General features: G+C 36.4%; 1 protein-coding gene across 1 annotated transcript; it reads right to left on the bottom strand.

Annotated features, from left to right (window-relative positions):
- On the bottom strand, positions 1–27,788 carry dmrt1 (doublesex and mab-3 related transcription factor 1). The gene is made up of 5 exons (XM_058775600.1): positions 27,389–27,788; positions 26,662–26,839; positions 22,455–22,612; positions 15,123–15,258; positions 1–1,557 (listed from the first exon to the last, which is right to left on the bottom strand). The coding sequence occupies exons 1-5, from the start codon at positions 27,578–27,580 to the stop codon at positions 1,424–1,426; spliced, it is 798 nt and encodes a 265-aa protein (XP_058631583.1). The 5' UTR covers positions 27,581–27,788; the 3' UTR covers positions 1–1,423.
- Between the last annotated feature and the right edge of the window lie 92 nt (positions 27,789–27,880).

The following is a 27,880-nucleotide window of genomic DNA, read 5'->3' on the forward strand; positions in this document are numbered from 1 at the left end:
GCAAAGAAAATACAAGTAATTTTCATTCCGGATTTTTTATCACGTGCTCTCAACAGGCATGCCTTGTGAAAGTCGGTCATCAAGAATGATTTTATTTCCACTGAACATGAGACCATATAAACACACAACGATTGCAAATTAGCTTTTATATCGTTTTATAATCATAACAATAATAAAAAATATTTGTAACATCATGGTGTCAGTGAAAAAGAGCTCACCACATCATGAGCAAAATACAGTAAGTATGTTTATACAAAACCAGTGTCTGGAAAACAAATTAACAGATGAATCAAACTGTGAACTGTTAGTCTAACAATTGTACAAAATCTCCAAATCAAAACTGTTTGACTGTTCAATATTAGAATATACAGTATGCATATTCCTACGAGATTTTACATTCATTTTTAGAAAAAGGCTATTAGTTTAAGTCTCAGTAAGCTACTTATTAATACTGAGCTCTATGTAAGCGCAAAACAAATACAGATGCAAGCATCTTAAATGGCCCTTCACTATAACAAAATAAAATAAACAAAATAAAAAAGTAAAAATTTGATTACACTGAGAAATTTCCAAAATGCATTTAACATGGATACGGCTAATTTCTATCAGATGTCGAATGTCAAATGTCGTCATTTTTAGTTAAACATGCAGTCATAAATATGTCTGCAACAAACAGCATAAAAGGAAAGAAAGTTGTGTGTCCCTCTTCTCCTTTACCATTTATTCGTGACTTGACTGAGGACATTATCTGTGCCAACACTATTAAAATCAAGGGCACAGCTTCATATTATACAAAGAAAGCAGAGAAGAGTACTGAACATTAGCTGGATCCTGCATAGGAACAGGGTAGATGCAAATCATCAAAAGTGAAATGATGTTCTTTAGTGATGGCCATAAATAAACAAGCCGTTCACTGTGAGATTGAAGCATAATTTAATAGTATCTCTTCTAACTCAACTGTCCCACAGCCACTATAGAGATGCTGGAGAAGAGCTCATATACTTTGCATCTTGAAGGTCATGGAAAGAAGTTAGATTGTCCATTAGGCCAATGACAGCAATACTGAGCTTCAGCTGATATATGACAATAAATCATTGTTCTCTGCTATTTCTCTCACTAGTGTATAAGAGTGGAATCTTTCTAATCTTTAAAAACTGCAGCATCAAAGTAAACAAACTGAAGCTATCAAACAGTATGAAACATAGCCAGCCTTGTAAACTGTATTTCTGATCATTGAGAAACTAAGAGTAAAACATAACCCATGTCTATGAAAATCTTGAAAAGTTGAAAAACAACACAATGATCAGTACTAACTACAAACTGTTGAACAAGAAGGTAGGGTTTGCTTTCAAAGTCATAATACTTTTAGTTAAAATACAGACACAATTCAATTAGATGGGAGATTGGTGCAGGTGAGGGTTTTTCATTTGGTTGGCCCCTCGATGATGGAGTCGACAGAGAAGGTTCCCGACTCTGAGCTGCTCTCACACTCCAGCTTGTTCTGAGGGTTGATCATTGAGCTGATGGACACTGCGTCTTGAGCTCCATCAGAGAAAACTGAAATGAGATGGATCATGTCAAACTACTTTTTGTTTAGCATTGAAGACTTTTTGTGCCAGAGCATAATCTGATTATGGCATCTGTGATGCATGAAACCCGAAGCATGCATGTAACATGAGCGTTTTGGTTCCTGACATTTTCACATTTACTGACAAAGCACAATGGTGCCAAAGAGTATTTGGACACTTAAGCCTCACAAAAAAGTGTTTGAATGTCTTTGGATTAGAAACAAAATATCAATCCAAGCAGCATTTATCTGAATGTTCAGGTTTAAACAACAATAAACAATAGATCTGAACATACACCTGTGCTTACTCCGACAGGAAACTAGTGTGAACTTGAGGGCAACCATTTTCATACACTACTGTCGAAGTGTTTGGGGTAACTAAGATTTTTAAATGTTTTTGAAGAAGTCTCTAATGTTCACCAAAGCTGCATTTATTTGATTGAAACAGTAATATTGCTTGTTTTAATATATTAAATAACATGTATTACTGTGATGGCTGAATTGTCAGCAGCGAATACTCATATGCTGATTTAAAGGGATAGTTCACCCAAAAACGAAAATTCTGTCATTAATTACGCACCCTCATGTCGTTCCAAACCTGTAAGAACTTCATCTTCCGAACACAAATTAAGATATTTTTGATGAATTCCGAGAGCTTTCTGACCCTCCATAGACAGCAAGGGTCCTACCACGGTCAAGGTCCAGAAACGTAGCAAGCACATCGTTAAAATAATCCATGTGGTTCAACCGTAATTTTACGAAGCTACAAGAATACTTTTTGTGTGCAAAGAAAACAAAAATAATGACTTTATTCAATTATTCGTCTCCTCCGTGTCACTCTAGCGCCATTTTGGAGAGTATCACATACATAAACTACGTATGTACGCGTAGTTTTATTTTGAACAAAAATCTTTTATAGCAACGGATAACTCTTTACTGTCACTTTTGATCAATTCAATGCATCCATGCTGAATAAATGTATTAATTTCTTAAAAACTAAATCTTACAATCCCCAAACTTTTGAACAGTAATGTACATCAAATAACAACCATTTTGAAAGCAGATTAAAAATAAAATAATTGTAAAAATGGCTCAGAAATTATACACATTTAAAGTGTCCAAACATGTTGGGGGCCATTGTATTTAAAAGCTCATCAGCTTAAAAGTTACCATTTTGAATTCTGCCAACAAAAAATATCTGTGAACAAGCGGACTCTTTGAACAGAACACAATGTTAGTGTAGAAAGAATAATGTTGAAGCACTTCTTATCTTAAGATTATCAGCTTCTCCAGTTAAAACAAACAGCATCAATTAACCGTATGAGCAGTGCTGTCAGCTCTCCACATGACAACAAAGTAAAGACAGTGCTGCCTTTTATAAATCACACACTGCAGTGTTCTGGCTACTTTGGCAAACTCACTCAAGCTGAAGATACGCGTATTGAGCGAGACAGATTGCTGAGTGAGCACACGGCTATTGAGCAAATAGCGCAGGACAAGCCTGTACTGTCCTGACTTTCTCCAGTGCCTGTGTGCACAGCGAAAAACTTCATATTAATGTAAATATAAAATATAAATATGCTCTGGCTGGCATTAAATAAACCCTGATAGTTATTGGGTTACATTGGATTACAATCATCTGCTTAAATAAATTACTTTATGTAAATGTAAAACCGAAACACTAGCAGCACAAACGTTATAGTTCCCAATAAACAGGACTGTGGTTTGTGCATTGAGCCAGGTCACCGCTCATCTCAATATGCATATGATTCTAATACATTACAGTCTCTACCGAGTCTATCAAAGTTACGAGTGTCAGGAGGGGTGACGCGCAAATCCTGCTCATCTGCTTTCCTGACCTTCATAACCTGAGAAAAGGAGCATAAAGGATCTTACTGTGCCTCTCATCCCTTCCTGCCCTCCCTCTTTTTCATCTGCGCTGCTCTGGTGTGGAGGTAATTAAGGGGTGCTGGCGAAAAGGAGTAATTTTTCTCCTCATTAACTTCCTGATTGGTTTCAGGCTACAAAACTTTGCGCTCCGCCCGCAGTTTGTCACCAATTCCAAACTGGCCAATCGTTAATACTAATGTTTGTGTAGCTAAACTGCGCCGGCGCTCTCTGTACAGCAATAATACATGGAGTGAGGGTGAAAGAGGAGGGGCTGGAATTAGCCGTGGCTGTGCTAATTCTGAGGGAGTTCATCAGGGGGAAATCTATGGTGTAATTAAAGGGAAGCTCTCACGGGTGAGTGGACAGGTCGTTTGTAGGGACGGTAAATCAGCTGTGGGGCTGTTTGGCAAGCGGACATGTTCTGTGTCATAGCTTCGTTGCCTTTGATTATCATTGCATTAGCGCTTAATATAAACTAATGTCAGATCGGTCGTAAACACTCTGTAATACAGACAATCAGGCCTTTAAATATGCAGATAAAACCAAATAATAACAAAACAAGTAAATGGATTTCCTTGACTTGTAAAATACAGCATATATTCATTATTGTATTATGACTTTGAAGAAATGTCTCTCAAAATAATTTATTTTTTGACACCATCCTGCTGAAAAATAAATACATAAAATAACCAGGCTAACCTAGTTTGCACCAGCTAAAACCAGCTTAAACTTAAGTTTTTCAGCAGGGCACATATTGAATAAGAATAACATTTATAAAACCTCCACAAAGTTGCCAAACAAGACATTTCCTACACATTGGCAGGAACACAATTGCCAAAAAAAAAAAAAAAAAAAATCACACGTCTGTCAAGTCTAAAACAGTATTGAAACAAGAGAGGATTTACTTTTCTCCCATCTGAACTTTTGCCCTATTCACCCTTGTTCGACTGACTATCTTAGATTTCCAAACTATTAAACAGTCTTTGTGTAGTTTAACAAAAGGAAGCTTTAAAAAAAAAAAAGAGCATGAAATGGGGAGGGGAAACAGTGAAAGAAGCTCAATCATTTCTGGCAGTTTGGAAAAAGTGAACAAAAGCCCAGATGTGAGAGAAGATGGTAATTCAGGGTTGATCTATTGTGGATAAGCTCTTTCCTCTGCAACTCATATACTGCCAGCGCTGGGCCATGAGGGTCCATAATGCCTGCACTTAGATAAACACAGAGTTGCATAGAGATAACGCACACAGGCGCTCACAAACACACACACACACACACAAGCATACATGCTCAAACTTGTATAAAGATGCAACCATACACACGTGTGCTTACAGTCATTAAAAATAAAACTAATAGTTCATTGTATCAGTCTAAAACTCAGTTGTATTAGTATGAAAATCAGTCTAAACCGAGTTAAGATGTTACAGGCTGATATTAATCGTAGGCAGGTAGTTGAGATTTTAATGCCATGTCAGCAGCTGAGGTTACTTTTTTTTGTTAACCAATTACATAACCTGTATAATTACGACAATAAAATAAATACTATAAATAAAAAATACACACTGTGTTTAAAATTCTAAAACAATTTCTGGCAAGATTGTATTAAACAAGTTCTTAAGAGAGCTTACGGTAACACTATTTTAAAGGTGTCCATAATACAGAGTAATTACCCAGTTAAGTACTCAGTAGTAGCAGTTGTACTTACATGAAACAAAATGTACTTACCATGCAACTAAGTTATGGAACAGCCTGTACTTACAGTTTGTAATTATGTAGATGTAATAGGCAGCTACTGTTATACATATGTAACAGGCCAAATCTGTTACACAGCTACTTATGTAACCAAAGGATTGTTACATATGTGTTGCAGACTTTATACAACGTAATTATGAATGTAAGTACACAGACATAAGCTACTCAAAATAAAGTGCATCAAGATTGTACTTAAGTGTACTTCATGTGTATCAATACTGTATCAATACTGTACCTTATCCAGCTGCACCTTAGTTTGATTTAACCCACCAGTACACAGCTTAAATACATGCAATGCCTTTCTAATTTCATTACAATTACATAATATTACACAGGCATAAGCTACTTAAAATAAAGTGCATCAAGATTGTACTTAAGTGTAACAGCTGTGTAACAGACTCGGTCAGTTACATATGTGTAACAGTAGCTGCCTATTACATCTACATAATTACAAACTGTAAGTACAGGCTGTTCCATAACTTAGTCACATGGTAAGTACATTTTGTTTCATGTAAGTACAACGGCTACTACTAAGTACTTAACTAGGTAATTACTCTGTATTATGACACCTTAAAATAAAGTGTTAATGAGCTTACTATAGAAAATCTCAAACTACTTGCATTAAAAGCTGTCCAACAAGTCATTTTTAAGATAAAAGTGGGGCTGATATTAGAGAGTTTTAATTAACAATATTATTAGATATTGGATATTTAATTGAACATGCTCATTCATTCATACTTTTGCATTTTACACTTAATCGTTCACAAACACTAATAACAGACTGTTAAATGTAATCTTTAGGCAATCTCAAAATGAATATTAATTTTCATATTGCACATCAAATATTATAATAAATATAAAACAATTGATTTTACCATTTTATTTTGACAAAATAGAAAAAAGCATTATAGCAGCCATTTAGCGGTTATAAGTCAAAGTTATAGATTTTCAGTGAGAAATGTAATATCAGTGCATCCCTCTACTAAACCATATTGGCATTTGCATGAACCAGACTCCTAAACCTTGCCCGGTGGACTTTGGTGTGCTTCATTCGTGCATTCTCAAATTTGAAAAAAACTTTTACAATAACCAAATGGACCAACTTTGGTGTCAAAAGGAACTCAGGTTGGCACCAACAAATATGAAAGCACCCTCAGAAATAAACACTCACATCTGTACGACATGACTTGGCTGAAGATGTGCTGGGGGGAGATGGAGTTCCCTCAAGGAATGACATGCACGTCTCTCTCAATCATTAGAGTCGTGGCAGGACTTAATGGCGCAGAAAACACAGGCCTACAGCAAGCAGGCGGCACTTTAAACAGCTGCTGACTCCTCAAAGAGTGAAGAGCCGTGGCTGCTGCAGAGAGACGGATGTTGTTCTCGGAGTGGAGCTCTCACTCATAATCACATTGGCACTGGAGTTTGAAGCACTCAAAGGAGGTGAACGCAGAAGTGTTCTTAATGACAACACTTAATGACAAGCCTAGCACAAATAAAATTCAAATGTATGTATAATATTTCATAGCACCTTCAGATCATTTTTACTGATGAACTGATCAGTGTGCATAGGTGGCACATCTATAGTATTATAACGAAATCCAACTAGATTTTGAAGAAAATGTGAGTGGTGTAGCGGTTTTATTTGTGCAAAAAAAACAAAAAAAAACAACAACACTTCATCGAGATAAAATATAGAGAACTATAATGTAAATGTTTCTTTATGTGAACTTTATTTATGAAATTATCCTGAAAAAAATTAAATAAAAAAAAAAATCACGGTTTCCAAAAAAATATTAAGCGCCACAACGATTTTCAACACTGATGATAATTTTTCTTGATTAGAATACCAAATCATTATATCAGAATGATTAATGAAAGATCATGTAGCACTGAAGACTGGAGTTGCGGCTGCTGAAAATTCAGCTCACATGTGAGTACATCGGACACTTCAGTCCCCATTATCGGTCTATTAGAGATCTGCATGAATGGCCTGTAACGTCTGACAGGAGGCATCATGCCAGGGTCAGAGGCTAATTAAACACATAAGCACCTCCAGACCTGTTTTGTTCCCCAATCTGTCCCCAGTCTCAAAGTGTCTCTGTGAGAATTGACAGGCCCTCCTCCCTGTTAAATCACTGGCACTGATACAGCGCTTTGCTGTCCCTACAAATGACCTGTCTGTCTCTCCCGACCTGCGCTCCATTCCGTCGAAACATTATGGATATACTATAATGACTTGAGACATAGGATCGATGATTTGAGGGATTTTGTGTCATTATCTTTAAAGGAGAGAAAATAATGACAAGTGCAGAATAAGCGTTGCAGGCATCAGTTAGCACGGCTGTGAGCGAGACTAAAGCCCCCCTGGGTGAAATAAATGACTTAATAGATTCAGCTGAATTAACTATGTTACACTCCGGGTTAAGTTTGAATATGACCATACTTCGAAAACATTCCGGTCAACAATGAATATCCACTTTCCATTAGTAAGCAAAACTAATAAAATGCTACCACAAATAACTAATTCTTAGAAATCTGTGTGGAAAAGAAACCATGGTCACACTTTATTTTATGTCCAATTCTTGCTATTAACAAACCATTAATTATGACTTTTGCCTCAATAACCTCCTAATTTGCTGCTTATTAATAGTTAGTAAGGTAGTTTAGGTATTTTTATTTTAAGTTTAGGTAACTTTATAAGTACTAATAAACAGCCAAGATGTTAATAATAGGCTTGCTAAAAAGCAACTAGTTAATAGTGAGAATTGGTCCCTATACTAAAGAAATAATTAAACTAGTAGCAATTAAGACAAGACACAAAATATGCCTGCCTTGTAACAAGAGAAGGTTTAGAGAAGGTTCAATAACTAAAGATTACCATAAAACAAAGCTCTCTGCAGCAACTATGACAGCATGTTTTCATTATGTTTAGTAAAATTAAAAAGATTTTATTTGTTGATAAAAACATCAAATAACTTCTAAAACACCTGGGAAATAAGCCAGTTGTAAGTTATTTCCATTTGTAAGTTAGCTATTTGTAATATGGTGTCTGATTTATTATTATCATCATCAATGATGAAAACGGTATTTTTGTGAAAAGCATGATGCATTTTTTTCCAGGAGTCTTTGGTAAATAGAACGTTAAAAATAATAGTACTTATTTGAAACATATATCTTTTGTATCATTATAATCTCATCTGTCAATCTTAATCAAGCTAATGCATCTTTGCTGAATGTCTTCTATTTAAAAAAAAAAAGAAAAAAAAAAAAAGTCCACCCTAAACTTTTGAACACTAGTAGTTTATATAAACTGAGATTAGGCTTTCTTTCACACAGACAGTCTCTTGAGGAGGACAGTGTGCTAAAGAGAGCAGAACCTTTAGCAGCAGTCATTACCCATTTTATCTCCTCAGTGCCTCGGGCAAGTGTTAATGGAAATGTTGTACAACACATTACAACAGTGCTTGAGCCTGGAGCAGCCAATTACACTGGTATTTAACCGATCCATAGAGAGAAAAGACTGAGCATTTAGCATCAACACTGGAGAAGGGAAGACAGCATGACATGGAGGAGTTACTGACTGTGTGGTTAAATAACACTCCAGCCAGAGATTTTGCCTGCAGGCCACTGATTCACCCTATGATTTACTTGAATGAAACACGTCAGGCTTTACAGATTCCTTTCAAATGATTTGGAATGCATTATGTGGCACATTAGCCATCCTTGTCATCCGTAATTCTAACATACTTATCGTCAAGATAACAAAAGCTATCAAGTGCTTGCTTTGTTTTGTGTGTGTAGGTAGGGAAAAAGGGAAAACCTTTTTCCAACTGATCTGCAATAGAAAAACCGACAATTGTCAGCAGGTAAATATGGAGAGTACAACAGTATAATCTGTCATCCAACTGGCATCATACAGCAATTAACCAGCTTTCCTTTAAAATCAGCAATGCATTTAGTGTATGCAGCTTCTTATGAACTCCTGCCCTTCCTATAACCCTAGCCAGGTTAGTGAAACTGTGTAACAACCAAATAAAGGGACACATGTAACAGCACTTAACCCTGAGGGCACAGGCTGTGCTGCAGTTCTATGCATGTTCCAAAGAGGAATAATGCAAACAGGACGGATTAAATTTTAAAAAAAGCTCCACGGCTTCTCTGTCAGATGAGACGTTACACCTCTTCCTGTTCTAGCGCTACCTCTCAATTGAGCTTGAAGCTTGCAGAGAATCATTACTGCCCTTTGTTATTCTCCATTGAAAGAGAATGAATGGGCTCTTTGATGGCTCCAATGAGATTTTGTGTTTTCCTGGAACTTTTTATGGGGGGTCTGCCACCTCTGAAAACGATATCACATTCTGACTGAGAAGAATTACATGCATTAAATTTGTGGTTTGTAAACAGCATCGGACTGATCAATATGTCACAAGCACATTAAATATGATTTCCACAAGTATCGATGTGACTTGAATGTGTAATTAGTTACCTGTAAATAAATATTTGTATTCAAATAAAAGCATTACTGATTGACAGCAACAAAAAATTAGAACGTCTAACAAAAAAAAAAGTACTGACGTACGAGATGATAATGCCATGGCACTATTTACAATGTGCAATGGTCTTGAATAAGCCTCATGCTATATCTAAAGGGTTCTAGAAGGTATTTCAAAGAATTGCAAGGCATTAGCTTGGTATTAGCCAAATAAAACACTGTATTACCCATAGTACCATGTCCATAAAAAGAAAACACTGAATTTTAAGGTGAGGTAATTACATATGTTAAATGTACTCACTGCAGTAATAACACTATAGTTATTATAACACTAACAACACATTTTGTATAAATATAAGTAACTAACCCTAAACTAAACCCTATACTTAACCCAATAGTAAGTTAATGAATATTACTCAATATTTATTTGTGTAATTACACTGTAACAATGTCACCTTTGTAAAAGTGGGTTACACTTTATTTTAAGGTGTCCTTGTTACAGTGTAATTATTAATTTAAAGGTCCCATGACATGCTGCTTTTTGGATGCTCTTATATAGGCCTAAGTGGTCCCTAGTACTGTATCTGAAGTCTCTTTCCTGAAATTCAGCCTTGGTGTAGAATTTCAGCCACTACGAGCCAGTCCCACAATGAGCTTTCCTTAGGACGTGCCATTTCTGTGTCTGTAGCTTTAAATGCTAATGAGGAGGAGAGAGGCGGGGCAAGGTGGAGGGTGGGTGTGTGGCCTTAACCAGCTTGCACTACCATGCGCTAATGTTGACAGTGGATGTATCGCAATACCTCGTAGACACACAGTCGTTCAAGCTTTTCAGTTTGACCCAGAATCTGATCCGAATGGAGAAGCACCGGATGAAGAAGTTGCAACTCAGCGGCTACAGCAGGACGTCTCCGAATGGTTAGTTTAAAATATTGTGTCTGGATACAGAACTTTAGTTGGTTTGTTTATGTATGCCGTTACAGTTATTATCATGTAGCTAATGCTAGCCATAGGCTTGGATGAAGGAACTAAAAAAATACTTCGGTGTTCATTTGTACATCCAAACACTGAGCAACTGCCATGCTTCCCTCGTTTGCAAGCCATGATGTCTCTCGAGGAAAAAAAAATATTGTGCTCGCCTCGCATGGTAGCTCATTTTCTCATGGGCGGGCAAAGCAGAGAAAGGGGAGGTAACCTTTCTCCGTATGACGACATAAAGGGAAGATTCCAGATTGGGCCATCTGAGCTTTCATTTTCTCAAAGGCGAAGCAGGATACCCAGGGCTCGGTTTACACCTATCGCCATTTCTAGCCACTGGGGGACCATAGGCAGGCTAGGGGAACTCATATTAATGTTAAAAAAACCTCATAAAGTGAAATTTTTCACGCCATGGGACCTTTTAAGTACTGAGGAATATTAATTAACTACATGTACTTACTGTATGGTTAGGGTTACTTGCATGTAATTATGCATAATTAATTGTTATTATAATACTAAGTACATGTGTAACAAGGACACCTTAAAATAAAGTGTTACCTAAAAGTGTAACTAAAGAATGCAATAATGTGTTACTTTTGGATAAAGCTTTGCACTACAAAACAATGTTTTTACAATTTATTCTGAAAGCCCCATATTATCTTTAAATATGTTTTGTTTGCAAACGAAAAGCCCCTGTCTACTCTCTCTAATGCTGTAAACTTTGCCCAGTCTGCAAACAAAACTAACTTTTAATCCTTCAATAATAAACAACGACAAAAAGAAAAAAACGGAGCACAAGAGAAAATGGTAAAACCCATAGACTGTCTCGTATAACACTGAAATTTCTACATAACTCACAGAGGGCACATCATCTCACGGGCTGGGCGGCTGCCGCGGGTGGGGGCGGATGCAGGCGGAGGTAAGGCTGCCCTGGCGGGTGATGGAGTGCAGTGTCACCTCCGGCCCAGGCAATTTATGGCAGAGCGCTGCTGACGAGCTCCCAGCAGTAAAGAGCACATAGGGGCGTATTTCACAGCGAGCTGAGCTTTATGAAGAACACTTCGACGCCCCGGCAGGCCGCCGCTCGTGACGGATGGAGAAAGACGCATGACAAGCTTCATCATTGTTTGTAAATCTTAACTTGTTCCCGCTCACTAACCCCAGAGGCAATTTTCCAGAGACAGCTGTGGGGGCCGCTCAGAAAGGACAGCGTCGCACTCCTGAAGGTTATTTGGCCTCATATTTGGCCAACTGATTACCCCAGTGCTAGGGAAAATAAATACACGCCGCACAAGCACTGGAGGCACAGATAGAGTGCAGGGAACTCAAGAGACAAGTCATCTGAAAACCACATCACATGGTCTCTCACTGTAATGTTACTTTAAAAATAATGAAACTTGAATGCTTGTCATTTACTGAGCTGCCTCTTTTTAAATATCTCCTAAAAGTACGATGGTTACTTTTAACACAACAATTATGGGAACAAAATCCAGAGTGTGGCAGCTATTCAGGTCTGACTATAAAAGTTGTTCATATGACACTAAAAAAAACACCATGAGATGTTTAGGGATCTGACTGAAGAGGGAGGTGCAGACTTCATTGTAAAGGATCAAACTCAGGTCACAATTGCCTGGATGGTCACTCAGTGTCATTTGGCCATGTTCACTAATCAAAGGATTGGAACAGGATGTTAAAAATTATTAGCCCAGCTCCATTCACCAAAATAAATAAATAAATAAAAATGTCTGTTTATGCTGATTAAAGATTCATTAGGGCCTCCAAATAAATATATATGATGATCCTGTTCTGGGAGACCCACTTCAAGAAATATAAAGACAGCTAGCTACATACTTTATACAGGCTAATTTAATGTGTGAAAAAAAATAAAAGTGTGATAAATACAACAGATGTTGCTTGCGCAATGAAATAAGTGGCTATTATGATGTCATTGACATACTGAAGCAAATAATTTAATTATCTGGAAAATATTTACTTTGCATTAACTTAACATATCTTTTATTCCTACTTACAATTAGAGTAATATTAGATGTATTAAAAACCTGAAAAGACATTGTCATTCAATACAAATTTGCATATTTCAGTATTTACTTTATGTTATTGGGCTATCAATAGAAAAAGTAACTGGATAGAAAGCAGGCAAGGGGCAGGGCAGTACCGAAACACCGTCTAAGCTGTTCGTCAATCAGCTAACCAATCACAACACATTTCGTTTTTCGCAAGGCGGGCCTTCATCAAATCCGGAACTAATCGAGCCGCTTGTGTCAGGCTGGGGAGAAAGGTATTGTAATAATGTAAATTATGTGAAAAATAATGCGTTTTTCGGACCACCAAGCATGAGAGCATGTTCTAGTACACCCCCAAGACTTTGTAAAAGAGCATAATAGGACCCTTTAAAACAAATATGACAAATAAAAGAAATAGCTTATAAACAAACTAAGGCTTTGCCTGTGCTCTTTCCGTCAACCACTGCATTTTAATTACCATCCAAACAAGGATGCTACATACATGCCACATGAGTAGTTTTTGATTTAAAGGGTTAGTTAACCCAAAAATGAAAATTCTGTCATTAATTACTCACCCTCATGTCGATCCAAAGGCGTAAGACCTGTGTTAATCTTTGGAACACAAATTAAGATATTTTTTATGAAATCTAAGAGCTTTCTGACCGTCCACAGACAGCAAGGGTCCTACCACAGTCAAGGCACAGAAACGCAGTAAGTACATCATTAAAATAATCCATGTGACATCAGCAGTTTACAAAGCTACAAGAATACTTTTTGTGTGCAAAGAAAACAAAAATAATGACTTTAATCAATTTCTTCTCTCCTGGGACAATCATCCCCCATTATCGTCGCATATGCACTGGTTTCCTCTGCTTGTAAACAAGGCACAGCACATGTGGGTTCTGCATTAGCAGCATCACACACATGCGTCAATAATAGACTGTCCAGGGAGAGAAGGAAATTGTTGAATTAAAGTAGTTTAATTTTTGACCATTTTAACAATGTCCTTACTACGTTTCTGTGCCTTGACCAAGGTAGGACCCTTGCTGTCTATGGAGGGTCAGAAAGCTCTCAGATTTAATCAAAAATGTCTTAATTTCTGTTCTGAAGATGAACGAAGTTCTTATGAGTTTGGAACGACATGCGGGTGAGTAATTAATGACAGAACTATCCCTTTAAATTGGATTGTATAATTTCAAAAATTGAAACAAAAACAGAATAGTCTGACTTTAGCTTTGTGAATTTACACTACATAAAACATATCTGAACAAAACAAAAACAGTAGACTGGCTGCATGAGAACACAAATTCACTCTCTGACAGCAGGTGGGGTGCTTGTGGAACAGCAGCAATACAGCGTTTCCTTGTTTGCCGCTGTAAACAAAGCAGCTGTGCTTATAAACACTACTTCAATATGCATTATACAGAGGCATGATGAAATGAAAATACTACATAAACTTTTCTCAAGACTGAAGAAATAGATTCCTATAAACTCCCACCCCCAACTGTATTGTGATTCATTTAATGTCTCAACAGACTTTAACTTTTTTTTGGGGGGGGGGTTCAGATTTTAAACTAGCTCAGGGTGCATCGTTACACCACTATATACTGTACATATTTAATAAATAATAATTTTTCAATATCTTAACGAGTTAACTTTGACATTGCTAAAACAATGGTAAAATCATATTTTTTTCCCCCACTCCTTTGTGCTTAGTGGATCCCCAGACCCCAAAAACCCTGCATTAGAGGTACAGGAAACAAATAATAGACCACAAACTCCTCACTGGGCTCAGAGTAAGTTTGTTTTGGAGATGGGACCACCCACCTGGAGTCTTTTGCGTGTAATGGAATATAACACCCCCTGCAGTGATAGTGGGGGTGACAGACACCCTCATGTTGAAACCACTGGAAATCAGCATGTAAAAATCGTTAACAGCCAGGGCAGGTGGCAAGCTTGGAGGTATACGGGAATGGTGGATCACAGAAAGCCCATAATCATACTAAAATGTCCTTCAACACTCTAAATTTGTTCAAAATGGTGCACACTAAGCAATATATTGTTTCTAAAATCTATAAATAATTTAAGACAGTGTCAGTTCAAACTGTATAGCTTTACAAAGTGAAAGGCACAGGAAAAATATGAAAATAGAATTTATGATTTCTATGTTCTAAGACTGGAGCGCTTAGCACATGGTCCTTGTCTCTTTAAATCTGAAGTCACCAGAACAAATGACTCTCATAAAAGTTTTACCTTTGAATTTATTTATTTTTTATAAATTTTACAGCGCCCTTGACTCAGAGTATGAACCTCCCTCAGATGTACTTGCTCACACTGTTGATAATCTCTGGATAAAAGTTTATGGCCCTAAGAGCATGTGTATATGTGTGTGCGTGTGTGTGTGTGTGTGTGTGGGACTGACCTGCTGCTTTGGGTTCAGGGCAGGTGCTGGGTGGCACACATGCAGTTGTGCCGAGCCCCTGACTCAGGTAAGATGAATAGTAGGAGTGTGTTCGGTACTGGGGGGACACGTTATGGCGACCATTACCACTTGGCATCTGTTTCAAAGGGATATGATTTTGGGGGAGGTGGAGAAAAAAAAAAAAGACAAATTAGCTAAACACAAAGAATCTCATTGGTATCAACAGTTAAGAATCAAAAAGAAAGACGATCACATTTTGAAAGTTGCAGGTGCAGACATTCGCACATAATTTTCAAATTTGTAAAACATGTCAATATGCAAGGTTCAGCATAACGCAAGATTTTAATACAGCTTGTCTAATTTCTACTCTTCAATAAAATAGTAAAAAATAATTTAGATCAAGTAGTGAAAATGAATGAAGCGATGAATGCTGAGCAATAAGAATGCAACAAGGATTCTTTAGTAAAAAAAGTACACTACTGTTCAAAAGTTTGGGGTTCAGTTTTTTTTTTAAAGAAATTAATATTTTTATTCTGCAAGGATTCACTGACTCTTTCTATTTTTAAAATGTTGGTCCAGCTAATGTTCATGTACATTGCAAAACAATAAGACTATACAGTGGCTTTACCAATAAGTCTTACTTGAAAGGCTGAACATCCTTTATTACAAATGCTATATTGAGTTTTGCAATTTCTTCCTTTTATTTGTTTATATACAACTGGTCCATCCCCTCATCCAGTCTCTGTTTGAACCAGAAGACATACTTAATCATACAATTGGACACAAGGTGTATGGTACCTCAACAGTGGCGGTCCTAAACCAGGTCTTGAGTTCTATCTACACACTGCACGGTGCATTTATCAAGTGTTTCAGTGCTTCAGTATAAGAGTCTATACATTCTGTGTGTGACAATATAAACCTCTAGTCCTAGAAGGATAAAAAAAAATGGCCAGTATGTGTTATGGTTGACCTCCTGCCTAGATTGCTTTATTTCTCTTTTTCTTCAAAATAAACTGCAACAAACTGCTCTCGCAAGTTTTCTTCCCTCTTGCGAGAACTTTAAAATAAGCTGTCTACTTGACGGCACAGAGGCCTTAGGGTGTTTTCAATTTCACTTTTATGGAATTTGATTTCTGTCAGCCAGTAATACGTCACCATTTACTGTCCACCCCATCAACTCTTGACAGGTTTATAAACTGTTATTTAAACAATGTCAGCCTCTTGTATTGCCTATGACAAATATAACACAAATTGAACTGAATTTTTTCAACAGTACCCCACCAATGCGTACATGAAATAAAATGAGGTGGGAAAAAAGCATGTGCCACAACAAGCAAGAGACAACCACTGAATGTGTGCCCAAATTTTTGCTATGCTACTCAACTATTTCCTGCCTTTTCTATGCCACTCAACCTACCATAACACTTATATCAAAATAAGTCCAAGTGGAATAAAATTCATGCATCATTCAACGTCATTCCCTGGGATTCCGATCCCTATCTCAGGTATGAACATATCTAGGCAAAATCTGGTAACACTGCAAAGTGCTTACTTAGTACAGCTTCAGCAGTTTAAAAGTGCATTGTGATTTCATGTAATAAAAAAACTGCCCACAGAAATGACCAGGCCTGCTAGCGTTGTGCAACCTCTGCTGTGTTGAATCCAGGGCAGCCTCATTAATAAGGGCTGGCTGGAGTCCTTTACCTCCCTGAGTGAGCTCTTATCTGGCACCATCAGCTGTCTGGATCCTCTACGCAACCCTCATATTTTCATTCTCCACCTGCAGTGCAGCGGAGCCCCACTCGCTGGAGGTGGGAGAGGGCGGGAGATGAACACACTAAGATAAAAGTCAGATGAGCTCCTCACCCTATTACTTCCTTATCAAATGAACCCTAATAAAAGAGAAGAAGCCATGATGGAAAGTTTCATGGAACAAGTTATGATTTCGTAAACATAAGACAGAATACATCTTAATGCATACCAACAACTGTGAAGTTTCTGGATTACAAAACAGCTTGATGGAAAGAGAAACGCTTCTTAAGTGATGCAACCTAAATCACAATAACGCCTTTCTTACAGGTTCATTGTTCTTGCAGAAACAAAGACCTCATGCTTCATGCTTTATTGACTACCAGATTTTTCATGGTAACAACGATTTTTTTTACTTATAATATAGAATGAATTAATCAATCATGGACATTACAACTTTTCATTAGGTTCGAGGTTCAAACAAACATTATTTTCCACATACTGTACATTATTGTTGCTCCTCTATACTCCGCCTTTCTGAAAGGCGCCGATTTTTACAAAGCTCATCGTTCTGAGAAGCGAGGTATGCTCTGATTGGCCAGCTATACCTTGTGATTGGCCAAATACTTCAAGCATGTGACGGAAATGTTACGCCCCTTACCATGTTATGATGCCATGTCCCGGCGTGATGAGACTAAAACTATAAAACCCACTATAAGAGAGGCATTTGTTGCATTCAGTGAGGACATAATTACTGATTGTAATGACTCATACGGTCTTTTTACATGTTGCGCCGCGCAAACATTACCATGTCTACATTTGTGATCGTAGAAACGCCAAACAAGCGCTACTCTACACAGCTCAAAACTCGAGTTTGAATAGTCAATAGCAAATTCTTTAAATATCGAAACGTACTTACAGGCTGTGAGTCAGAAGCACCAGGCAATACTTGCCCCACTTTATAGTGTCCACAGCCATTCATAGTGTTCACATTCACATTGTGGGCTACTCTCTCCCAGGTTCAGGGAAACCGACAAGGGATATAAGTATCGCTTTTTATTTTTCCTCTTTCCTACTACTTGTTTCACTTCTGTTTCAGTTTGTATAACCATTTCTTACTGTGTGTAAGTTGTTGCTGTTTTTTTTTTTAGCATGTGTGTTTGGCTCAGTGTTATTTTTTAGGATTACTGATAAACTAATGCAGTTTGATTTATATTTATCTATTTTAGTTTTAGTTACAGTTGTAGTAATGTTGTCATTTTATTAGTTTTTTTATTATTATTATTATGTCTGCATAGGTCTTTTATTAAGTTTTAGTTTTATTTGAGTTATTTTAGTACTTCAACATACTAAATGGAAATGAAATATACTGAATTATATATATATATATATATATATATATATATATATATATATATATATATATATATATATATATATATATGTGTGTGTGTGTGTGTGTGTGTGTGTGTGTGTGTGGCTGTACATACACATATGTAGCTGTTTTTTTTGGTGTTTGGATTAGTGTTATGTTAGAATAATTATTATACTCGTACCTTTTGTTGTTTTAGTATTTTGAATTGTTTTTAGCTTTATTTTTTGTTTTCATTTAAATGTGTAGTTTTGAAATGTTGTATTCATGTCATTTTTATTTAATTTATTTTCTTAAATGTGTATATATAGTATTATAGAGTTTTAACTTTTAGTTTTAGTTACTTTTTCTTATTTGCAAGTCACTTTGGATAAAAGTGTCTGCTAAATGACTAAAAGTAAAAGTAAACAGTCCTCCAAATGCGCTGCACACACTCGAATATTTGCGTTGTACTGTTCTGGAACAGTGTTGTAAATAACTTAACCATTGATTTCTAGTTGTGTAATCATTTGGAAGGCCAAACAAAGTACTTTTGCTTTCACAACGAAACACACAGCGTCTCCACGACATGGCGGCAAAAACTATACTACAGCAAGAATACGCCTTCTTTCATTGCGTGTACGTTTGGGCGGTATTATGCAAATCTTCCCACACCGTGGAGCATAGCGTGTTTGAATGAGCCGTTTTAGGAGGGTGTGGCAGTCTCTTAACTTTTATAAAGAATATCTTTTTGGGTTTGAGACTTCAATCTTTGCAACTTTACAGATCTTATATATATGCACAAACAGCTTGTAACACTCCAAAGACAAAGCAAAACATGAAATCACATCATAAGACCCCTTTAAGGTGCCCTTGTTACAGTGTAATTATACATTTATTAGAACTGAGTAATATTAACTATATGTAATTACTACATAGTTAGGGCCAGGATAAGGGTTTGGTTTAGGGTTACTTGTATGTAATTATGCATAATTTATTGTTATTATAATAGTAATTACATGTAACTTGTAACAAGGGCACCTTAAAATAAAGTGTTACCTGAATTTGAATTAAGAAATGAGAAACATTTAGAAAATAAAAGCTGTGTTCAAGTCAGTGTCTGTACGAACTGAATGTTTTTAATGTATTTTTAATCATAAAATAATGACACTGTCACACAAATAAAACTTGCTAAATTTAAATGTTAAATACATAAACTTTTTTTTTTTCAAAAGCTAAAAACAAACCAATAGACAATGAAAGACAAGAGTTTACACCAAAAGACACCAAAAGAATCCTAGCATATTTCCTACATTCATCTTCCAAATAGTCAAATTCTGATAATGGGAGTTCAGAATTAAAGTTACTCCCCCTCTACAGAGCTGTATCTTCATATGAGCAATATCATTAACCTTTGCAATTCAAACCCTGGGACACACTAAAAAGATGGAGGCGGTGACCCTGGAGCAATATGTCGCCATCAGGGTCCCAACTGCACAAATATGCTAAAATATGACCCCCATCACTGACTTAACACTCATGAACGACTCCCTGGAGAAATATAGATTAAATTTACTTCACACTTGAGTAGATCAGATTTGATACAATGAGGATACTTTGCCATATAAATCAGAGACCATATACACAGGGTGATCTCCATATGAAAATCATATTATGTCATGATGGCTGATTAATAAAGGCTTGTAAAACTGTTGCAATGTGATGATGGTATATCAAAGTTGAACGGGCCATGACTTTGAGGATGCCCTCAATTTCATGCTGTCCAGTTTGATATTTTCTAACAGTCATCTTCAAACTTGTGCAGCATGGTCTGATGCAGACAACATCCACACTGGAGAGCTGCTGCCAGGACAGATTCATGTGCCTGGTCTCAGAATTGCATGGTTTGCATCTGACTCTGAGAGAAACTGATAATTACTTTGCAGTAGAGTACATCTGATTATACACTGGTGTAAATCTTTAACCATACAGTTAAAATATGTTAATGTCTCTATCATTACAAACTGAAACCCCTACCCATTTATTCTGCAGCTAATTTGTGACACTGACTACATAAATCTTTTGTACAAAAGATTAGATTTCCTTTAACAGTTTTAACTTGTACTGTACACTTATGCTCACCAAGGATGGATTTATTAATATGAAATATTATTACAATTTAAAATAAATGTTTTCCATTTTAAAATGCAATTCATTTTGCCTGTGTAATTAATTTGTTGCCTGGAATGGCAAAGATTAATTTTCACCAGTCATTACTGCAGTCTACATTGTAAACACTGTTCAAAAATCATCCTAATATGCTGATTTGGTGCTGAAGAAACATTTCTTATTATTCTCAATGTTGAAAAATGTGAATAGAAAACTCGAAACATAAATCTTCTGTAATATTATGTCTTCACTGTCGCTTTTGATCAACTCATCCTTGCTAAATAATTTTTTTTTTTTTTTTATTATTCTTACTGACCCCAAGCTTTTGAATGGTAATTTACACTAGCAATATATTATACTACATTAAAATGTAATATAATACAACAACTACAACTGTAAGCTAGTTTTAAAATAATATTTACTGCCAGAAGAGTGAGAGTGTCAATGCCTGATCAGCATGATGAGAAAACTGGAAATATGTCATTTTCGTAGTTTAGGACTTTTTTTTTTTTTTAATATCATATTAAACTAACAAAAACATATATAACTGTTATTATAAAGCAATAACTGTCAAACTAATTAAAAGCAGTGATTATTTAGACTTTGATATATCAGTCTTCTTGTGATAGTTAGCTATACAACAAGGATAAGGGTTAAAAAACCTCCAATGACAGAATTAGTTGCAGTTCCGGCTGGGGGGAGCGGGGAAATGTAAACAGCCTGTAAGAGGTGTAGCATGCATGAAAGCCCCACACCTTCCTGCTGTGTTTGGCCAGTGGCTTGGAACGATGGCACAGGTATTATCACTGTACACCCGAGGACAGAAGCTCACTACGGCCTGCCAACTTCAACAAGCCAGACGGGTCCAATGACAGCGGCCCCTATCAACACTGCTGCAACACTCTTAATCACCTTATTACCGTGGCCTGGGCTACATGGGACGCAGACTGGTTGAGTGTGGAGGTGTGTGCACCATGCTGTATGTACTGTATGTCTGAAGGGTTGGTTTGAAGATACTATATAGTAAGGGGCAGAGTTTGGGGTCAGTAGATTAATTCAAAATAAATGTAAATCATTTTTGGAAGTATAAACATCACAAAAAAAAAAATCTCTGTCATCATGAACAGTTCCTGTTACTTTTACTATTAAACAACTCATTTTATAGTTAAAAAAAAATACCACAGCTAATGTGTAAGAAATAATATAAAAATGTTAAATTATAAAACATTATGAACCACACTTTTCATCTAATGTAAATCTAGAACTATAAGATGTGTAACTTTTAGCAGGAGAAAAGCAATGCTATTTTCAGTGCATAAATATGCTACTAAAAATAATTAATTTAAGTAATGCAACACGTGTAACAACTCTGGTTACAAATTTACATGCACAATAAAGGTGCCTGAAGGTTCAAAAGGGACTGGGTATCTTACTGGGTTTACTACTATTACTATTACTATTATTATTGCACCTAATGTGTGTATGTGTTAAAGTGGTAGTTCACCAAAAAAATACATATTCTAAAAAAAAGGAAATATCAATCATATAAGACGACATTGTTATAAACATAAAAAAATAGGTAACACTTTATTTTAAGATGTCCTTGTTACACATCACATGTACTTACTATTATAATAACAATAAATTATGCATAATTATGTGCAAGTAACCCTAAACCGAACCCTAATCCTAACCATATAGAAAGCACCATATAGTAGTTAATTAATATTACTCAGTACTTAAATGTATAATTAATTACACTGTAACAAGGGCACCTTAAAATAAAGTGTAACCCAAAAATATATACAATAAGACTTTGGTTATTCTTCGAAACACAAATTAAGATATTTTGGAACAACATGGGGGTGAGTATATAATGACAGAATTTTTTTTGGGGGTGAACTAACCCTAAACTATCCACTCCCGTTTGAAATAATAATAATAATAAATATTATTAGCATATAATGGTGGTACATATTTGCATCAAATAAATTTATAACATTACTTTAAAAACTGAAAAGGGGTGCTTAATTGCACTTGACATGAGGAGCATGTCCATTCACCTGGTATTGCTGGTAGTTGTACAGGTTGCTATAGTAGGATGAGTATGGTGTGGGTTGGTAGAGGTTGTAATAGGAGGCATCCACCATCAGGTCAGACGTGCCCTCAGTGTGACCTCTGCTGGTCGCTGCAGGACTTACAGCAAGCATGGAACGGCTCCCTGAAACATCAGACAATTGGTCAAAATGAGGTCTCTTCTCTGGCAGGCTCATCAGCTTTAGTCTTATGCCTTAAAATGAAAAGACATATTTAACAATGTGCAAAATTGGAAATTATACAGCTTATATAATTATGCCAAATATACAAATTAATAAACACACAAAAAAACACTAGAATATGAAAATAACTTTCACTGTACTCTGATCAAGCTGCAAAAATTGTTCTTCATCAGTATTTTTTTCATGTTTTCAGTGCAAATGTCTAAAAATTCTTAAATTAAGATACATTTACTTGAGAAGCAAAATGATAAAAATAAGTAGTCTTGTTTAATAAGAAATTGATCAAAATGAAGTTACAGTCATGGGCAAAAATATCAGCACCCTTGGTAAATATGATCAAAGACGGCTGTGAAAATTAATCTGCATTGTTAATCCTTTTGATCTTTTATTTTAAAAATCTAACCTTTCGTTGGATAATAAGAATTTAAAATGGGGGGAAATATCATTATGAAATGTTTTTCTCAAATACACATTGGACACAATTATTGGCACCCCTAGAAATTCTTATGAGTAAAATATCTCTGAAGTATATTCCCATTCATATTCACAATTTTGAGCACTCCAGGGTGATTATGAACATGAAATTATCCAGCCATGGCTTCCTGTTTCACAGAAATATAAATAGGAGGGAGAAAGCCCAAATTCGCTTAATCATCCATCACAATGAGAAAAAACAAAGAATATATTTCTGATGTGTAGCAAAAGATAATTGAGCTTCACAAATTAGTAAAGTGGCTTTAAGAAAAGAGCTAGAGCAGCGAAAATTCCCATTTCCACCATCAGGGCAATAATTAAGAATTTCCAATCAACATAAAGTGTTATGAATCTGCCTGGAAGAAGACATGTGTCTATATTGTCCTAATGCATGGTGAGAAGGAGAGTTTGAGTGGCTAAAGACTCTCCAAAGACCACAGCTGGAGAATTGTAGAAAATAGTTGAGTCTCGGGGTCAGAAAACCTTTAAAAAAAAAAAAAAAAAAGTGTCAAACAGCACCTATCACACCGCATGTTGTTCGGGAGGGTTTCAAGAAAAATTCTTCTAACTCATCCAAAAACAAACTCCAGCATATTCAGTTATCAGACACGACTGGAACTTCAAATGGGACTGGCTTCTATGGTCAGATGAAACTAAAAAAAAAAAAAAAGCTTTTTAGCAGCAAACACTCAAGATGGGTTTGGTGAACACGGGGATAAAAAGTACCCCATGTGTACAATGAAAAATACTGCTGTATTTTTGATGTTGTGGGCCTATATTTCTGCTGGAGGTCCTGGACATCTTGTTTAGACACATGGCATCATGGATTCTATCAAATACCAACAGATAAAAAATCAATAAGTGACTGACCCTGTTAGAAATCTTATAATGGGCCATGTTTGGATCTTCCAACCGTACAATAATCCAAACACAAACCTCAAAAACAACACAAAAATGGGTCACTGAGCACAAAACCAAGCTTCTGCTGGCCATTCCAGTCCTCTGACCTGAACCCTATAGAAAATGAGTGGTGAACTGAAGAGAAGAAGCACCAACATGGAGCTGGGAATCTAAAGGGTCTGGAGTGATTCTGGATGAAGGAATGGTCTCTGATCTCTTGTCAGGTGTTCTCTAACCTCATCAGGCATTATAGGAGAAAATGTAGAGCTGTTAAACTGGCAAATGGAGGTTTCAAAAAGTATTGAATAAAAGGGTGCCGTTAATTGTGGCCAATGAATTTTTTCAAATAAAAGATCAAAAGGATTAGCAATGCAGATTAATTTTCACAGCCTTCTTTGATCATATTTACCAAGGGTGCCGATATTTTTGGCCATGACTGTATGACCAATACAAGAACAAATATCTGCCAATGGGCTCAGAAAAATCATGTATATGGTCAACAAATTCCAAACGCTTTAGTGCTTTAAGTGAACGTGATGGCACATTCACAGTAATATAAGAAGTTACTTTGTCTGTGTGTTATGCCATGTGTCACTATCTCTGACGACAATTACTGAAAACCTCCAGTAACTCCTGTTTCATCTGTCAGCAACCAAAGAGGCGGCTGAGTACAGTTACAGAGCATATGCAGCCTTGACCTGTGTGATATCCAAACTCTTTCCTCAGTGCTATCGGAGCACTAGGAACAGGATGTCTCTCGTGTTCACTGAACACAACAGCCCTCCATGGATATGGTCTGGCATGGCACAATGGCCATCTATGCTGAGAGCCTCCCCTCCCCTCATATGAGAATGGAGGAGCACCTCACTGACTGTATTGTGTTCTGAGGAGGGTGGCAGAATGGAGAATCATGGGATGGGTACAAGATGTCCATGGTCACAGATCCTTTTGGTTTTTTTTCTCTGCCACTCACACAGTCATGGACAGTTCAGAAGAGGTGCTTATCTCCTCATTTTCTCATGGCCAAGAAACAAAGACCTGTTTCACAGAAACTTCCCACAACGAGTTGAGCTTAGGTTTTATTTTAATAAAGAGGGTGTAAATTGATGGACAAATAATGAGAATGAAAAAATACTGAATGTCACTGTAATGAAATATCATCTGATGCTATGTAAGGACATATCACACACTGTAAAACAAGATCTTATTTATTCCACAATAAGTTGAAAGTACGCCTTTTTTTATTTTAGTTTTTTTAACTTTATCTGGCATTTATGATAACATAATTTGATGAAATTTATTTCAAAAGCAAATTTTAAAACAAAAAGTATGCTTACATTAGATTAGGGAAGACTGGGTCTAGCTTCCACATTTTTGCTTCAGTTAATCTATCAGGGTATTTTATTTTATTTTTTAATTATAGCTAATTTGGGTACCATTTATCTACAAAAATCTACTGAATATTTACATTATTTCCAAAAGGAAATAAAATATACCATTCATTTAACACTGTATAGGTAAGTCACAGTAAGTGGTAACCTGTCACAGGTTACAGCTGTGTCACAAGTTTACATATGCCTTGCAGAATCTGCAAAGTGTTAATTATTTTAACAAAACAATAGGGACACTCCAGCATATTTAACCATTGAACTGGGTAATTTTTATGAATTCAATAATTTTGTCTTGTGGGCTAGGTAAATATCTATTATGTCTTTTTGAGGACAGAACTAAAAAAAATAACATGCAATTTTTAAATAACTCTTATTTTGTAAAAAAATAATGTAATAAAGTCAGTAATCTTATTTTTTGTTGTAACATTACATACTACATTCTAAAGTACATAAAAGCCATCTTATACAACATATCTCTAATTAAAATGATAATATTTTAATATTTAATGGCTTCTCAGATTTTCAGTAAAACAATTATAAAAGTTATTAAACAATGTATGGAAAAATGACTGCATTAAACGCAGATATCAAAAACAGATATCGAATAAATGAACAAAGAAATTAAATAAATTCCATACAATTACAACATATACTATACAGTGGTGGTCAAAAGTTTACATACACCTTGAGGAATCTGTAAAATGTTAATTATTTTTACAAAATAATATATTTTTTAGTTCTGTCCTCAAAAAGACATAATAGATGTTTACATAGCCCACAGGACAAAATAATTGAATTCATAAAAATTACCCAGTTTAAATATGCTGGAGTGTCCCTATTGTTTTGTTAAAATAATGAACAATTTGCAGATTCAGCAAGGCATATGTAAACTTGTGACACATCTGTAATCCCGTGACAACTTGCCCCAAGCTGACATTCATGAAAGATGCCCTTACAGTTTAAATCTCAATCTGTCTTGATAATATAGTTGACTATTGCCAAAATATATCTCAGTGAGGTTTTACTGACCTGACTTGTTACCCAAAAGCTATTACAAATACTGATGTTGGAAATGTCTGCTAAAATCAATTCCCAAAACAATGTTTTAGCTATTTATTTGAAACAAGTATACTGTAAACACCCAGTTCTTGGGAAAATACACATTTGTGTATCTGTATTTTTGAGTCAATTTGGTTTTTTAAATCAAATGAATCCTGTTTACTCACCTAGGTTGGTGGGAGAGGCGGTAACACTGCTGGCGGTGGGTGATGGCGGTTCTGAGATGATAGTAAACACGTTATCACCGGCGGCCTCGTTTTTCACCAGAGTGTCTGAACCGGACAGGTTAACCGGACTGCACATGCCCAGCTCTTCCTCCTGGGCCTGCTGCCTCCGTAACGCCACCTAGCATGACAAACAGTCACCTCAAGGCCTGAAACGCCCGGGCCACTTCACTCTCGGCGGAATAAAAGTAGGCTACCACGAGGCATTCGAATTATAATTTGATTACAAATAAATAAATTAAAGTGAATAAAATGATTGTTTTTCTACCGTCTGCCTTATTTCAGAAAAAAATTAAATCAAATAAAAATCTCGCTAAGGCGCCAAACTGCAGCTAGCTGAAAAACAATGTAACTAGCAACAAAACGTTACTATGATTGTAAACAATTTATCATTATTATTGTAGCAAACAATCCAATTATTTGTAAACTCGACTGTAAACACGCGAGAAAGAATTTAAAAACAATAGGGAAGGCAAGGCATAACATATTGAGTAGGTTTACTTTTATAATTATAAATAACTAACGTTAAGTAAGTTAAACAGTGAAATTAGAGCACAAGAGAGCGGGAGATACAATGAACGTTGAATGAATGAATAAATAAAATAAAATAAAATAAAATAAGAGACTAGTTGAACTCGCATCCAGTCGAGGATGGCTAGTGTAACGTTACCTGGGCGGCCATGACCCGCTGTCGTTCAGCGATCAGTCTGCATTTTTGACACTGGCAGTCTCTCCAGTTGCAGAAGCGTTTGTGGCCCTTCAGCGGCGACACGAAGCCGTGGTTCCTGCAGCGAGAACACTTCGGCATACGAGACGGTTTCCTGACAGACAGCGAGCAGTTATTCTGCTCTTCCTCGCTCATGCTGGCAGGTGGTAAAGATGCTGCGGCTTCTTAGAATATGTCACCCCAGCCGATTGTAAAGCGCTTATAAAGGGAGGACAGAGGTCTGAGGTTTGATACTCAAGTTTGGCGCGAGGAACCTGTGCATTCCAGAGCGCGCGTGGGAGATGATGTTCAGTTTGTCCTACTGAGACCAAGTGACTGCCAAACTGTCTCATGAAATCATGGATCATAAGATACAAAACAAAATGCGAGCATAAAGGGTGTTTACATTTTGGAATAAGATGTTTGTAATAAGTGAAAGGGTGTCAGATTTGATAT

This window comes from Onychostoma macrolepis, chromosome 05 (genome assembly GCF_012432095.1).
Source record: "Onychostoma macrolepis isolate SWU-2019 chromosome 05, ASM1243209v1, whole genome shotgun sequence".
In the NCBI taxonomy this organism is placed as follows: Eukaryota; Metazoa; Chordata; class Actinopteri; order Cypriniformes; family Cyprinidae; genus Onychostoma; species Onychostoma macrolepis.